This window comes from Anser brachyrhynchus (assembly GCF_964034855.1).
Source record: "Anser brachyrhynchus genome assembly, chromosome: 2".
Lineage (NCBI taxonomy): Eukaryota > Metazoa > Chordata > Aves > Anseriformes > Anatidae > Anser > Anser brachyrhynchus.
Genome location: NC_137695.1, coordinates 159,791,361 through 159,807,716, shown reverse-complemented (window position 1 = coordinate 159,807,716; position 16,356 = coordinate 159,791,361). Strand labels below are relative to the sequence as shown.

Below are 16,356 nucleotides of genomic sequence, written 5' to 3'. Positions count from 1 at the left end.
TGCAGACAAAATATCTAAAATTAAAAGAAATCAAGCAGCAAAACATCTCCTGGTGTTTCCCACCTTGCAGCTTGAGCCAGCCTGCAATCAGGACACACCAGGATAACTACCACTGCTCACATCTACGTGTGATGTGAGCAATGTCTTGCTGCGACTCGTGGAAAGTAATTGCAAATTATCCCTGCTGGAAACTCCATTCCTTGAAGTATTAACCACTCTGGTTGTGTGGCTTTGCTCTGCCACTGCACCACTGATGCATTTGTGGGAGTCAAAGCGACAGGACTGAACCCAGGTCCAAACTTCAGCTGGCAGAAGACACCAGAATGGTTCTCTCCAGCAGTTTTTCCAGCAACGCAAGGAGGTAACATCTTTTTCCAGCCAATATCACACCGTCTGGGTCTGAACCATTCTCCTCCGCTCATGATTCTGGGTCTAAGACCTAAAGGATGCTATGGACCTGCTTTTCTGATCCAGCCTGAGCCAGGTCCGGGTGCACGTTGTGTTTGCATAGCATGAACAATCCTTTGAGATGCTCACTCCACCTTTAAGAGTCACGGAGCCCACAGTGAAATGCCACCAAGGCAGACACACCACCCTGACAGTCACCTGGAGGCAGGAGTCATCTGGGCATACCAGTAAGAATACCCTCACCAACTGGGTATGCAAACACCTCCCTGAAATTTTAGTCTCTGCTTTGCTTTGATCTTTACTTTCTAGGCAAACGAAAGCTTTGCCTCCAGATTTGCAAGTGAAAGTGAGTGGTGAGGATCATGCACCTGTAGGGCTGCCCCACATTTGCAGAAAGGCTGGGAGGTGGAGGAAAAAAACAACTGCTTGTCTGGATAAAACATTAGGCATCAAGAAATGCCCTCAAGCCTAGAAATAGTGTCTCTGGCCCTGCACAGAGTGATTACTGGGATGAACAAGCCCCAAGACGGGCAGGTAAAATCCTCCATGACAGCTACAGCAGTGCTGGATGCCACCAGCTTCACAGCCTCGTCTTGCAGGGCTGAGAGGCTGCACATCTTTTTACAGCCCATTGGAGACACTTCTCTCTCTGTTCTATTTTATTCAGCCTATATTTAAACTTCTCCCTCTGTATGTCCACTTGACCCGGTGATGCAAAATTCTGCAAATGCCTTTGAATCTGCTGGCAGTGTCCTGCATTGACTGGGGCAGCAGTGCTTGCTGGGCTTAACTCCTAGGGACCAAGCAGCCAGAATAAATAAAAGCAATAGCAGAAGCAGCAATTTGGTGCAAATCAAACTTTGCAAGGGCTCCCAGGGATGGCTGTTTGTCTTGTGGCTTAGGACAAACCCAGCATGAACAGATGAATATTACTGCAAATTTTTGCACCCCTGACACATTGTGCTAAAGGCTTTTCATCTTGCCTAGTATAGGAATATATTACAAGCTTTGAGCCTTTTGCTCTGTTTTCTACACTAGATGCTCACTGCTTTTGCAGCGCAGCCATACTAACAGGGAAGTCCCAGATAACAGGAGACTCTCAGCTCAGTGAGATGCAGGATGCTCACAGCCAGCACCAGGTGACACAAGGAAGGCAGCAGTCCCCATCTGCAGCACCTTTGCTCAAGGCTGCCTGGTCCCTTGCAGTGCTGAGCTCAGCTGATTTCCCTTTGCCTGCTGCAAGAGAAGCTGCACTGGGAAAGAAATCCCATACCCCAGATAAGCATCCTGTAGCTACTGCATAGTCCTTCACCCTTCTGCCACACTCCTTCCCATCTTCTCCCACCAGCTCTTGCAAGGAGAGCTTTGCAGTCCCCTGCTTGTCCCCTTCTGTATCTTTTCCCCTCTCTGACACTTCCCTCCTCAGCCAGAAAATGATCCAAAGATGTGTTGAACCCACAAGAAAGACTCTGAAGGCTGAAAATGGGAGGATCCAACTTTATTCACTGGATTCTCATCCAGAACTCCCCCTTCTTTTTCCTTGATTTTCTTGGCTGATGTCTTGTATAGAAACAGAGCGAAAATGGAGTTTGGCATAGAGGAGGTCACAGGGGCTTCATGAATGCATGAGGATGGTGCACGGGATGTGCCCTTGCTCCCGTCTGCCCCTGTTCTTGCAGGTTCCCTTTTGCTCCCCTTGATGAACCAAGGAATAAGACCAAAGAGAAATGCAAGCTCCCCTGCTGTCCCCTCCCAAAAGGGGCCATGAACTGGCCATGTCTAGCTCATTTGGGTCAGCTTCCACTCCTTCTGTTTTTACAGCAGACAGGGCATCAAACTCAAATCCTACAGCTACTCCGAGGGAGAATGGAGCAAGTCCCCAGCAGGGCCTGGTAGCACCATTAACCAGCATCGAGTGGAAAGGTTGACTTTTCCCAGAGCTGAGGGTCTGGGATAATCATTTATTTTCCCTTCCTGTGGCCCCTGCTGTGAAGGGATGGGGGAGGACAGGCTAACAGAAAAAAAGTTGCTTGAAACAGCTTGTGAAACATCTGGAAAGAGAAAGCCTGGGGCTCTGATTGCAACCTGAGCTCAGGCAAAGGGCTGGTGGGGGTTGGGCTGGCCAAACTTCTCGATTTGCTTTTACGAGTTTAAACTGCCTTGGTTTGTTCGTCCTGGGTGTCTTATGAGATTTCCAGAAATACTTTCCATCTCAGTGCATGATGGCTGAGCCCTTCTGAACTCATTCCATGGCTAATTCTAGATAAAATTAAGTGCCAGCTCTCTACATCTGCAAACCACACTCTGTTGAGCAGGTACTGGGAAGGGTCCAACATCCATCTGCCTCTGGAGATGGCACTCAATGTGGAAAGAAAAGAAGCCAAGATGCTGATGGAGGGTTCCAGCTTTTCGGGGGGTTGTGCATTGAAATATGATAGAGGCACACGGGTGCAGGTTTTGTGGGAGCTGAGGAAGATCTGGAGAAACAGCACCGTTGTGTCCAGCGTGCCTGCAGCCCCTGCTGTGGCTGAGGCTCATCCCCAAGCTTCACCGTGCTTCATGGTGAGGAATGCTGCAAGGTGAGATGTGGGTCCTGGGGACCAGAAGCAACCAAAGATGGAGAACATCTGCTTAACAGCTGGAAACTGGAAATTTGAAGGGTTTAGGTCCAGGCGCCCAAACGTTTGGCTGAAATCCACTTGAATCCACAACACTGAAGATGGGTGAAGACACACTTGAGCAAAGAAGGTTTTCTCCCAAGGCATCTAAAAGTTTACAAGGCGTCTTGGCACAGAGAGGGGAGGAGATGCTTTGGTCGGAGCAGCGGTGCCCATGGCTTCACAGAGCGCGCTGGAGGAGCATGCCAACAGCCAAGGCCATCAGGCCCGGTGCTGAGGAGCTGCTTCTCTCCCCCCTGCTGCTCTTGGTGTCATCAGAGCAGAGGTCGGTGTAGCAGCACGACGTGGGCCTGCTCGAACCTATCCCGTCGTAGTCGACACAGGTCTCATCACACTTTCTGGTCACGGTGATGTTGCCGAAAAAGGGGTAACCTGAAATGGATGCATTGGAGGATGGGGAGAAGGAGAAGAGAGAGAAAGAAATGGTGAAGAAAAGCATAGAACACTGGAATTGAGCACCACTGGCTTTGTGCAATGGATGGGAGTGGAAAGCACTGTGTTTTTAGGTAAATAAAGTCAAATAAGGGGTTGACTGTCTTTAACCCACGGGTGCCTGTAACTCAGACTGCTCTTTGTAGGAACAGGTCCTCTGGTTTTCCCTGCTGTCTCCCTCTGTCCCTCCTGCTCCTTCCAAATTTCTTCTAGTGCAGACAAGGGACACAAGTCCCTGCATGTTTTTTTTCAGGGGGGTTGCTCCTGCGATAGCTTTGCATAGGAGATGGCAATGCCAAGAAACACTGGTGCAACACTAACATACTCAGGTTGTTTTCTCTCTCTGGGGAGAGACTTGGTGTTAGGTGAGGGTGTCTACAAATGACAGAGGCCCTGGATTTCTGCAGTGTGTTTGCACACATCTGCAATGTCAGGATCTGTAATGCATAGGGGTAGGAAAGGCAAAACAGACCGAGTGAGTGGGGCGAACGCTGTGTGCTTCACTATGAAGCCCTGAGTCTGATGGACTTTTCTGCTTCCCACCCTGGATAACTCCACCTGGATTATTACAGTTAAAGGATAGCCCAAGGATAACCCAAGGCAGGGTCTGGGAAAAGGAGAGGGAAGCAGGGGAGAAGTTCAGGAGATGGTTTGGCCCACAAAGCCAAAAATCATCTTGCTCGATTACCACTCAAAGAAAACAAAGAGACTTACCTGTGTCTAAAGAGTGCAGCGTTGTTGTGCACACCTTGGCTTTCGGGGGACACAGGGTGGGTGTTCTGCACTCAGAAATGTCTGTTGGCTCCTTGCACGTGTAACACCGCAGGGACTGGGCTGCAAAGGGGAAAAGAAGGGATTTGAGTCAGTCACAGCAGCAAAGGCAGACAGCAAGGCTGCAGCTTCTCTGCTCTGTGGTAGGGATTATGTGACAGTGCCTCACCCCCACAACCAAGATAGAGACCTTGGAAACTAAGCACAGCTGGAGACAGTAACAAAGCTTTGTCAAGGGCAAAGAGCAAACCCCAGCATCAAAGGATGAGGTGGGTGTTGCAGAGGGGCATCATCACGAGTTTGGGGACTCAGCAGCCTAAAAAGAGCAGATCTAAAGGGAAAACCTGCTTGAGCAGCTTGAATAGCATAGTTGGAGGGTCCTGGGCCATCAGCAGTTTGGTGAGCAGTCTGTTCAGGTGCATTGCAGCGTGGTTGTTTGTTGTTGTTCTGCAGACTCAGTGAATAGGACTGTATCAGTTTCTTAAAATGAATCCAATTTTATATGGAGGGAATCTATCTGACCAGAATTATGACATTTTGCTGTTTTGTGCATCCTCTGTAAGAGCTGGTGCAACACAGGGCGACATAGCTCCTTCTGGTTAGAGCAGCATTCACCTGCAGCCCCTCCGCCTGCAGAGACAGTCACTGAAGTTGAATTTCCAGGGCTCCTTCATGCTTATTTAGAGGGTTTTCTGCAAAACTTAGTAACTGAGAGCAGAATTTAAATTTCAGAGCTGTACCAGAGCTCCTAAGGGATGAATGTGTCCTAAAACCACTTTCATCAGGGGCTGCTGCTGGTTTTTAAAAGCGATGATGCTACAAAGCTCTCGCTGGCTGCTGCTGACACAGGGACACCTTTACATATGCAAGCCTTGATCTCAGCAGTTGCTCAAAAGTCTCCGTACAAAACCTGCCCATCCACAGCCAGCAGATACGGAGCGTGCATGTTTTTTTTCGGAGTCGTGCTGGTTTGGCTCGATGACAGAAACCAGCCCAGTCTGATGGTTTCTATCCTGTGCATTTTCCAGCAAGGCAGCAGCAGCTGAAGAGCCACCCAAATGTATCCACTGCCATCTATTGGTAAAATTGCGGAAAGACGGTGTTTTCTTGCCGCTAATTCTGCAGCACCTGCTGTTGGAGAGAAACTCCTGGGACTGCAATAAGGATAAATATTTCCGAAGGTATTTATGTGAACACTTGACTTCAGAATGGATTTTCAGGGCATCTATTTCTTTTAGCATCGCTTCTGAAAAATTCAGCTGTGCAGCAGAGTTCTCATGCTGCAAAAGTTTTCTCCATCCTCTTTGCAAAGGTAGGAAGGGCTTTTTAGTTTGAGAAGTGGTGGTGTGCTGGTGGCCATCTCCTCTGTCAGCAGGTGTGGTGGAGCCATCCCTGTTTACCCAAGTCGAGGATTTTGGTAGATCACTTCAGAATGACCCAGAAGAGTTTTTTTTTTCTTTTTTCTTTTTATTATTATTATTATTATTATTATTATTATTATTATTATTATTATTATTATTTTGTGCACTTATAGTGCACACTGGGAGAAATCACAATTATCAAGCTGGCAAGCATGGGGATGCTTTTGGGTGTGTAGGACCTGCTTGTGTATGGGTGGAGCAGCGCTAATTTAAATCATCTGAGGAACTGGTCTGCAACCTTTGGGCTAAGCTGATTTCCAAACCTGACCATTTTTGTGGGTGAGCAGGACAGTAGCAAGGGGTCTGGAGAAATTGCTTCCAGTCAAGAGTAAGTTTAGGTGAGAAAACCATCACCACCTCACCCCTTATTATACCACTGACTCTGTGCGGGGCACTCAGAGGACGCTATTTTTTGGGGGGAAGATTGCAATGGAAAAGGAAAGCCCCAGACTGTAAGGACCAGAGCAGAAGAACTGATCATAGAGGACAGTGCTGTGTCCAGAGCTGAGGCCAATAATTACTGTCCGTCACTTTCTGACAGCACCTTCCACACCTTGATTCCAAACTTCTGGAGGGTAAGCAACATACCTTCAGCCATGGATATATTCCTGAGCTGCAAGTGCTGTCTAGGCCAGCTGCCTCCCATAGCATTATCCCCCCCCAAAAAACGTATCTGTCTCAGTCTCAACTATAAAGCAAAAGATGGTGATGCCGCTCTGCTCCCATAAAGTGCCTCAAGACCCATGGGTGGAAACTTGCTCTGTCAGCTCCTCAGCAACCCCATTAAATCCAGGGCAAGACTAGAGAGGGGCAAAGAAATACATAACATGCCACTTCTGAAGTGTCTTGAAAGAAAAACAAAACAAAACAATAGAAAAACACGTACTGAAATGTAATAAATTGCTGTAGTAATATGGAAGTAAGTGCACCTGTCCTGGTTGAGCCTTATGGTGTGTTCAACCCAGAGCAAGTAAGGAAATGAAATGTTCAGCTGGAGTCGGGTTTCCTTCAAAGACATGTGGAAGGAGAAATGAGGGTACAGGAATAAAAAAAAAAAAAAAAGAAAAAAAAGACGATGCAGCTTGATGAAGAGACCCAACGCACTTCTGTGCAAAATGATTTGCAAGGTGTATGCCTTTCAGCCTTCCTTCATTTGCAGCTTTCTGAATGTCAAAATGCCTCCAGATGAGGGTGTTCAAGCCCTGCCCAGGCTGCCTTTCTTTTCAGATCTTTTAGTCCAATTAAATCTGCCTGAGGATTTCTGGCACCCGTGGGACAGAGGCTGAATCACAGAATCGCTGAATCACAGAATCACTGAATGGTTTGGGTTGGAAGGGACCTTAAAGATCATTTAAGTTCAACCCCCTGCCATTGGAGAGGGGAAGGGGACACACACACACAGGGTTTGTGTCACCCCAAGAATGACTGTTCCAGGCCAAAAAAGTCACAAAAAATGTGCACAGCAATGACTGGACCTCACTGCTAACTTGCCCAAGACTCTGATTCACAAGAACCCAAGACCAGACAGACCCAAGGGAATTTATTATCTCCACCCATCTCCTAATCTCTAGAAATCAGTGTAAGCCCTGGAGCTGGTGGTTTCATTAAGCTTCCCCAAATCCCTAGAGTTATTTCTCGTACTCCTGCCCATATCTTGAAGTCTTGCTCTCTGTTTCTCAGCGCTTCCAGCAGCCAGCTGTGAGGTTGTAGGGATGTCAGGAGATCAGGATGAACATACCCCATCCCATCCCCGAGGGGACAGGTTGGCAGCTTGGCTGGAGGCCGCCAGCTCAGGTCCTTGCCCACACTTGTTCTCCCTGTGCCATATGGCTGTCAGTCACCCCTTAGCCTTATGAAGCTTCATGTCAGTCCCCTCCACCCCAGGGTGTGGTGTGAGTGGGGCTGGGTGACCTGTGATCGCCCATGGGTCCAAATGGTCTGCACTGCTCTCCAACAGCCATCACTGTTCTCCCCACCAGGAAAGTGCATCTTCTTTCCCCACTCACCCTCTCCGTTGACCTTCTTAAATACATAAGGGCATTATTTCCCCTGTCTAGGGATTACCAGTTCTTTCTGCATTGCTGCCTTTCCCCTCCCTTCTCAAACATTTCCCAGGGGGTCCCCACGATGTCAGGAGTGCAGGGTCCTTACCCAGCTCCACGCACGCGAGGCCAAGCAGCAGCCCCACCAGAAGCGACTTCATGCTGAGAGCAGATCCGTGCAACCTGGACAGTAAAGGCGAGCGGCTCCCGGGGAGCTTTATATGTCTTTCCACCCTCCACCTCCTCTTGATCCGGTGGGCGGATTCCCCTGGGGTTAGCAGGGGAGAGCTCGTCTCCAGCCTGGATTGGGATTTGTAGAGGAACGAGTTCCAAGAGAGGTGACATCACCGCGATGAGCAGACTCCTGCCGTACCTCATCTCCTTTTCGGGTTTATGACCCGGGGCTGGTCCCATGGAAAAGGAAAAACACAGCTTGTGCTGCAGGGGGTGGCCCCACGCCGGTGTTTGGATGGGGAATGTGACAAGGTATGTTTGTTACTTCAAATCTGGCTCTGCGAGCCAAGAGCCGAGTTGTGTCATGAATGTTGCGTTGGGCAACATCAGGCAAGGTGCAAGTGGCAGCAGGCTGGTCTTCCACACGTGTTAGCTCAGCATCACCAAAACCTGTGCCGTGTTTTCATGCCAACTGCTGCCTGGCATGGCAGGCAGGAATCTGGCATGGCTGGATTTTCCCAAAACATGCCTATTTTCCCAAATTCAGTGCGAAAACAAGCACATTTTCTGGCTCCCAGGGGCTTAGTTGTGAACTGAGCCACAATGCTGAGCTGGTGGGCATGGGAGGCACTGAAAGACCAGTGGAGGGGAACATGGGTGATGGTACCTCTAAGGATGGGATTTGGATATGTCATTTTATTTCAGGTCCTGCTGGCAGAACAGGGAGCTGAACCTTTTTTTGCAAAAGCATCAACTATTTACTGGATTTTATTCTGAAGATGAGAAATAAACCCAGCATGGAGCAATGGATCTATTTTCCTGCTGCAGTGCCTTCCTGATGGAAAGTTTTCCTTTAACGTGTATCAAGGCATCCCCTTCAAACATGCATTTTTTTCAGGTCTTATGCAATATCTGTGGAAAGAACTTAAAAAAATTTCTAGTTAAGGAGAAAAGTTTTGCTGTTCTCTTTTGACCGAGCCAATGACATTTTTGCATTTTGTTGGAAAATCTGACTTCTGGGGGTTTTGATGTGATCCAGGACACAATTTCCCATAAAACAGCCGAATAAGCCACAGCATAAAAGTTTGTGAAGCACTGTGAAGATCTCAGAGACTTCAGGGACTGGGACAAGGTGAGTGCACAGGATGATTTGTGACCATGGGGTTGTTGGTCACAGGACCACTGTGGTGATGCACATGGGTGTTACCACCCTTCCCTATCTCTTTTCCCAGTTTGAGAGTGGGGTATTTTTGGGAAAATACAGCTCCTCCAAGAGTTCAGAGTAACTCAAGAAGCATTGCTAATGAGAATTTCCACAGTCACGGATAGCACAAAGCAGATCGAGCCGGGGCAGCAGGATTGGTACTGTGCCGTGGGAAAGGGAGGGGAAGACAGGCACCTTAATGCTCGCTCAGCAGCTGTGAGAGTGAAAACCATTGTTTATCTTCATTTTTATCTTGCTGTGCCATCAGAGAACAGGTACATAAAGGAAAACAGTGCAAACATACCTCCATGAGTATATAGAAAAGACCGTGCTGTGAAAACCCCCAGACCTGGTTAAATCCAGATCCTTTCTTGTAACTGGGCAGTTCAAAGCACATTTGAGCAGCATTTTAAAACACTCAGCAAACTGGAAAAGATCCAGTACTTTAGGTATTCAGAGTGGTTATTCCTCAATAGGTAAGCACAGTAGGGTGGACAGTATGGCATTGACACCACTGAAAAGCTTCTTGACACACTGTGTACGCCTTGGTGGGATGGAGAGGTCCCCATCGGGACATGGTAATGGTCTGCTTGTGCTTGAAAGATATTGAGAAAGCCTGGGAATAAATCAGCCTTGTTGAAGGAATAGTGCATAAATTGGAGACTAAATGAGTTTGTCCAGCTTGGTGGAGGTTGTCTATCACTGTGGTGTCTGGACATAGTATGCATCAACATGGAAGCATTATTTGCCTCTGGCCAGTGCAAAACCAATTAACTTTGTCTAATGGCTTGACAGGATTTGAGATCCGGCCATAAGGCAGAGCATTGGAAAAATATCACTGGCAGAGCTATTAAAGCTCCTGCAGACTGTGTAGGAGAGCCAAACTTCAGGGACAGAAAAGCTGGGAGAATGCCAGTAAAACTATTGAGGAAAGGGAAGACCTGCAAATAATAGTTGATCTAAAGATAACTAGGAGCCTCCGGTGAAACTTTTCCCCCTGGGAAAAAAAAATACCAAAACCAAACCAAAACAAAAACCCAAATCACAGGTGATCGCAAGTCATGCATTAGGCTGTGAGGAAGACTGATTCAGGAAATGCTAACCTCTCCATATGAAGCCCTGGTTGCTTCTCACATGGAATATTATTGTTCTGTTTCCTGATGGAAAAAAAAAAGGAAATGGGAAAAAATGACAAAACTGCAACACCAGGATCTATCCCAAGAGATGACGTTGGAAAACACTGGCCCTCTTTAGCCTGGCAGAGCAGAGTTTGGAAAGAAACACAGTAGTTACCCAGAAATATATTGCAAGAAGAGAAAGCAGAATTTCAGAAGGAAAAAATCTTTATGCTAAAAGATCACGCTGGTCTAAAGCTATATGCTGGGAGCCCCCCAGCTGGAAAGCAGCTCTGCATGAAAGGGATGGGGGTCCTGGTGGACACCAAGTTGAAGTTGAGGCAGGAACGTGCCCTTGCTGCTAAGGAGGTTAGTGCTATCCTGGCCTGAATTAGGTGAAGCACTGCCAGCAGCTTGAGGGAAGGGATCCTATTCAGCACTGGTGAGGTCAAACCTGGGGTACTGGTTCCAGTTCTGGGCTCTCCAGTACAAAAGAGACCTGTACATAGCGGAGGGAGTTCATCAGAGGGTCATCAAGATGCTGAACAGCCTGGAGAAGAGGATGTTCAAGGGGATCTCATCAATGTCCATAAATACCTGCAGGAGGACAGAGCCAGGGTCTCTTCAGTGCCAGGACCAGAGGCACAAACTGGAACACTGGAGGTTCTGTCTGAATATCGGGAAGAACTTCCACGCCATGTGGGTGACTGGGCACAGGTTGCCCAGAAATGTTGTGGAGTCTCCTCCTTGGAGATCTTCAAGAGGCACTCGGACATGGACCCGAACACCCTGCTTTCTGAGCAGGGGATTGGAGCAGTTGACCTCCAGAGGTCCCTTCCAATCTCAACCACTCTGTGATTCTGTGGTTCTGTGAAGGGGGCTGGTGATCCGAAATAGGTTCTCAAATGCTATGAAAAGGTGGGTCCCTTCTAAAAGCAAAGACTGTGTAAAAATCCCCCTGTCTTTAAGTTAGAGCTTGATAAATATGTGAAAGAAGTGGTTTGATATAGCAGTTAGGACAGCCTTAGACAGCTCGTAGGACTCAGGAGGACCTAAATTCCCATCTATCTTTTTCAGTGGGAATAAACCCTGGGCAAGGTTTTGAACTCTACCTGACAGGAGCCAAAAGGGACTCCAACTGAGATGTCATGTCAGGTCTGAAGATCTGAGGATATAAATGGGGCATAGTGTGTAGTGAGAAATATCTGTGTTCCCAAAAGTCTCTCTGATTTTTCGGTGTTATCAATCCGAAAGCACTGCAAGCCTGTACCTGACAGTCTGAAATCACTCATAAGGTTATCTGGGTAGATGTGATCTTTCTCTGCTTATCACATATGCAAAGAAAGTCAGATGACATAAGGTCAACTTTCACAAACAAGAAGATGATGTGCTTTATAGCTATCTGTTCTAACTTCCATTACTTCCAGTTAATTCTTGTTTGAACAAATAAACAAACAAACAAATAGATAAATAAACAAATTTTGTAGAGATGTCCCGAGACAGAAAGTCTGTGCCAAACTTCGATTAGCTGATTTAGTCATCAGTTATCACCCATATGTAAAGTAACCCCTGCATTTCTACTCTGATTTACACAGTTTTCACAGCCAGTAGTTCTTGTTGCACTTCTGCTAGATTTAATAACTCACTGTTGCAGTTTCCCTCTCCCTCAGGGAGATGCATTTTAGTGAGGATAACCCTTGGATGGCCTTTTGTGGGCTCTTTGACTTCTTCCCAGGAAGGTCTGTTCTCCATGGCTTTAATCTTTCCAGGGGTCCTTCTCTGAACCACATCTGATTTATCACCTTCTCACCTGCCCTGCCCAACACAGAACTAGCTAGATGTTGTCTTACAGCAACAGACACTTCAGTCCCACATATAAGAAGCAGAATGGAACCTTACTGAACTTCAAAAAATTATGTTTGAACCTGTGGCCGTGGTGTTATAGCCATGGCATTGGTCTACCTGATGTCAGTGTCTTTCTTGGGGGCTGCTTGTCAGGATGGAATCTGCCAGAGATATCAGGTTTCCAGATACCAAGGTGAAGGTTGGAGTATAGGAAAATAGGTTACTGAGCAGTATATTGAGCCAGCTTGAATTTGGCTCCTGGGATTCAGGGAGCACAGATTTTTGCTGGGGACCACTTGTATCTGTGGGCTCCAGCACCACTGGCTGTGACTCAACAGTAGGAAGCCATGCTGTCCCTGATCATGGCTGCAGTGATGCCTGATGATCTGTTCAGCTAATCAAAGCTCCCACCTGCCAAGGGTGTGTACTAATAACAAGACTATAGGCTTGTTCGGGTGGGGTTGCTCTCCACCCTCCTGATGAAACTGTGCTACTGGGCAGAAAGCAATGCAGGATTCCTTGGGCTGGAGAAGGGTGAAAGCATGAGCACAACACAGTTAGCACCCTTCTCCTCGGACCTTTTTAGGTCTTGCTTCCAGGAGTTTTTTGATACAAAACATAGGTGTCTCCACATAGGGAAGTGTCAAAGAAAAATTCCAAGTCCCATGGCTGACTCAGTTAATCTCCAAAGACTTTACCCCTCTTTCCCCTGTGTGTGCTTTGTTTTGCTGGTTCGAACAGTTTGTCTGGAGATGTCAGACAGGAAATTGAACCTTCCAAAAAACAAAGAAGGAAATTATACTCACATTTCCCAAATTCTGTTTTAAGCACACTAACCTCTAGGCTAAAATTCAGGTGCACTTGTACAGAAGGGAGAAAATCCTCCACCCCACTGTGTTTTCAGAAAAGGAAATGAACTCTATTCCATGCTCTGAGAAAAAACAGTAGTCCAGGGGTGTGAACTCTATGCTTACAGGTGCCTCTGCTCCTAGTTGCAAGGACCAGGACAATTCCTTCAGGCATTGCCTTGCCAGCAGAGTTTCATCAGCCCTGGGAAGAGAAGTCTCCCAGGCACTTACAGAGGGCATGTATAGTGCCCAACATATAGTTCTGGATTGCAGACTGTAGATATCCACCCTTCTGGAAAGTCAGGTATCATGGGTTTCCTTTAAACTCTATCATTTCTACAATGGACTTGAGCTCTGTGTAGGATCTGTAGCTCTTGGCATGTTCCCTGGCCCTGTCACGGCCTGAACCCCCTGGATCTGTCCCAGGTGGGCCCAGGCACACTTTGAAACACAGCATGGGCCAAATATGTTTCCCAGTATAGATGAGGCCATTCTGGTTGGGGGGCATAAAAGGGTTTAGCTATGTGGGCATGAGCTGTGGCAGCTGTCCTCAGGATCAGAGAATGAATCCTGGCCCCTTTTAAAGACCAGAGTAGATATAACACGTGCCACTTCAAATGAAAACCTCTTGTATTCCTTCTTGCACTGTGATTCCCCTGTCTGTCTTGATGACAGCTGGTGCAAACAAAGTATGAAAGCCTTTGTGATATGACCCAGAAGTACTTGTTCTGACAGGATCTTGTGAACATGTGATTTTCCATCTAAAAGCTGGATGATTTAAAGCCAAGCCTGAAGAGTGCTGATAACTGGGAGTCTCTGATGTCTAGGTCCACCCTTTGATCAGCTGATGGCACTGTCAATCTTTGAGCAACCACTGCAGTAGTTCAGGAGAGGACAACACGCAAAGTCTGGCCAGAATGCAGGGCCTGGTACCTCCTTCCGTTTAGCAGGGGGATTTTCTCTCTGGGCTCTGGTTATACAGAGGACAGGAGAAAGAAAACTGGTTTCTCCCTGTTAGCTTATCGAAACCAGGGACTGTCACTGAGTCTGCAAGTGAGCATTGAGCCCACACCACTTTGTCACCACTTCACTGTCAGCAGCAGTGCTTTTCACTGGTGGGATTGACAGTTCTATTATCAGGAAGCCTGTTTCTCAGGCTACTGCTTCATTTCCCTTGTTAGCAACAAAGTCTATCACCAGATACAGGTCTAGCTGCCTTGCCATGACGTTTACTAGGCTTACTTGTCTGAACAGTAAGCCTTGGTAACTAATGAGAAGAACTTACCCTGTGGGTCACCACGGGTACCCAGTGCAATAGTAGGAATAACATTGCACATAATCCAGTCACCATCACTGGGATCTATGTGGTCAGGGCCATCTCCGCAAGGCCCAAGGCTGTAGGAGCACCAATGACCAGAAAAAAAACAGAAGACGATAACCTTTGGAAAAGTACATGGTCACAAACATATCGAAGCAGGCCACACATCCTGAGTGGGACTCATCTGAATTAACTATATCCTTCTATAACATAGATGCATCCTGGGTGAATCACCACAGATCTTTATTTTTGCAGTCTAGTAGACACATGCACAATTAGTCAGATATGCCCTAGACAATTGCCTCAACAAAAAATTAATGGCACTGTGGATTACATTTCCCTTCACTACCTTTGAAAGACACCTTTCAAAGATGAGGACTAGCTCATCTGGAGACCTCTCCATAGCAAAAAATGTACATTTTGTCAGGTGCATCCTACTCCAGTGCTTGTTGGTTTGGAAGGCACAAAGTCTGGTGTCCCCACAAAACATTGTTATCTTTGAGAAGGAGCTGAGTGGCCAGTGGAAGTTTTAAAAAAAAAATCTGAATGTGGTTCCCTGGGAATGGGTTTGAAAAGGACATGGACAGGAATGTCACACAAGAGCAGCTCATTCCAGATGTCTATGAGCCTACACTCAGGGTGTTGAGAGGGCTCTAAATTGGCTCAGATACTTTTGGTGGACTGCAGTTTTCTGGAGGCTGCTACCCTCAAAGCGTCTTCAGACTCTGAGGACAGAGCAACACCTGAAGATATGTCTGACTATGAATATTGTTAGCTCATGGACTTATTTTGTGGGACTTCAAGATTATTTTGGAGGTAAAGCCGTAATAACAGCTCTCGTAGTCCTGATGGAAAAATTCCACTGGCCTCTTTCTATTTACATTCCCAGCATTGCTGTTGGGGTGGAGCTGCACTAGGTAGGTGATTGATGGAAGAAGCTTGTTCTGGGCTCTGGTCATCTTCTGTGTAGGCTCAGGCTACTGGTGTGGAAAAGGTGTTTTCCTTTCCAAATCACTAGAAATATTTTCCCCTTAGCAAACAATTTATTTATTTATTTATTTATTTTTGTGTAACATTATTTGTTAGGGACTTCTTGACAATGTTCTAAGTATATGTCTTCCTTTCTCCTAACATCAGGCCTTTGTTAAGTTGAATGGAATGCATAATTGTCTACGATGCTACTGGATGTCTGTTGGAATTTTTTCTGAAGGAGCTACTTACATGCTTAATTTGGAAGGAAAAATAATTGAGAAAGCCAAAAAGACAGGTGCATTTTGAAGCCACTGCTGCATGAATAACAGCGACTGAATATTGTTATGGAATAAGTTGGATGAAATATCAGCAAGACTTATTTGCAAAGGAGAACAGAGAGTAATTACAAACTACTGTAATTAATACCCTGGGATTCAGTAAACTTGCAACACAATAAATCTGTTGTGATTTTATGAATAAAAGATCAATACTTGAAAATCTGTCACTTTGGTCATGAATAAAGATAAGGATAATGATAAAGATAAGGATGCTCTTGGAAGTGTAGGATGAGAATGGCTCTAATGTGTGGTGTCCAGTATTTTCAGTACTTAATATTCTCCACCCTCCCCCCATGCTTAATGAAGAATGCATGTTTTTGATATATATCTTCAAATGACAACTGCATAGGATAATGTTTCCTGGATGTTTTTTTTGTCATTATTCTCTTCTTAGCCATCCTTGGTTTAGGGTCAGTGTCTTGAATAAAATAACCATCATGAAAGAAATACCATCCTCATACAGAGCAGTGCCAATCCTTCCCAATGCAATTGGGTTCCTTCCTCATTCATCACTGGTTTCCAACTGAAAAGAACAATGGCCTCTCCTTTTTCCTCCTCTAGGTGTGTTGATCTTGGACATCCTATGTTTCCAGAGCTCAGCTGCTTGTCAAGAGCTTAGTTGCTCAAATTTATTTAAATCTTATCTGTCTTCAGCTCCATTTAGCCGCCTACAACACAGATCAATCATCTTTTCCATTCCTCCCCCATGTATCCCCTCCTTGTAGATCTGTTTATCGAAATGGCATAATGTGATGGCTGGACTCAGGAATCTAACACACTTGGAACAATA

General features: G+C 46.4%; 1 protein-coding gene and 1 long non-coding RNA gene across 2 annotated transcripts; one reads left to right on the top strand and one right to left on the bottom strand.

Annotated features, from left to right (window-relative positions):
- Positions 1 to 1,891: 1,891 nt before the first annotated feature.
- Positions 1,892 to 8,065, bottom strand: LOC308190663 (ly6/PLAUR domain-containing protein 2-like). Its single transcript, XM_080582273.1, has 3 exons — positions 7,862 to 8,065; positions 4,233 to 4,352; positions 1,892 to 3,458 (listed from the first exon to the last, which is right to left on the bottom strand). Exons 1-3 carry the CDS (start codon positions 7,911 to 7,913, stop codon positions 3,247 to 3,249), a joined length of 384 nt encoding a protein of 127 aa, XP_080438399.1. The 5' UTR covers positions 7,914 to 8,065; the 3' UTR covers positions 1,892 to 3,246.
- Positions 8,066 to 8,101: 36 nt separating this feature from the next.
- Positions 8,102 to 16,356, top strand: LOC308190665. Its single transcript, XR_013947450.1, has 3 exons — positions 8,102 to 8,238; positions 8,632 to 9,058; positions 15,394 to 16,356. It is a non-coding gene; the product is annotated as an uncharacterized lncRNA (long non-coding RNA).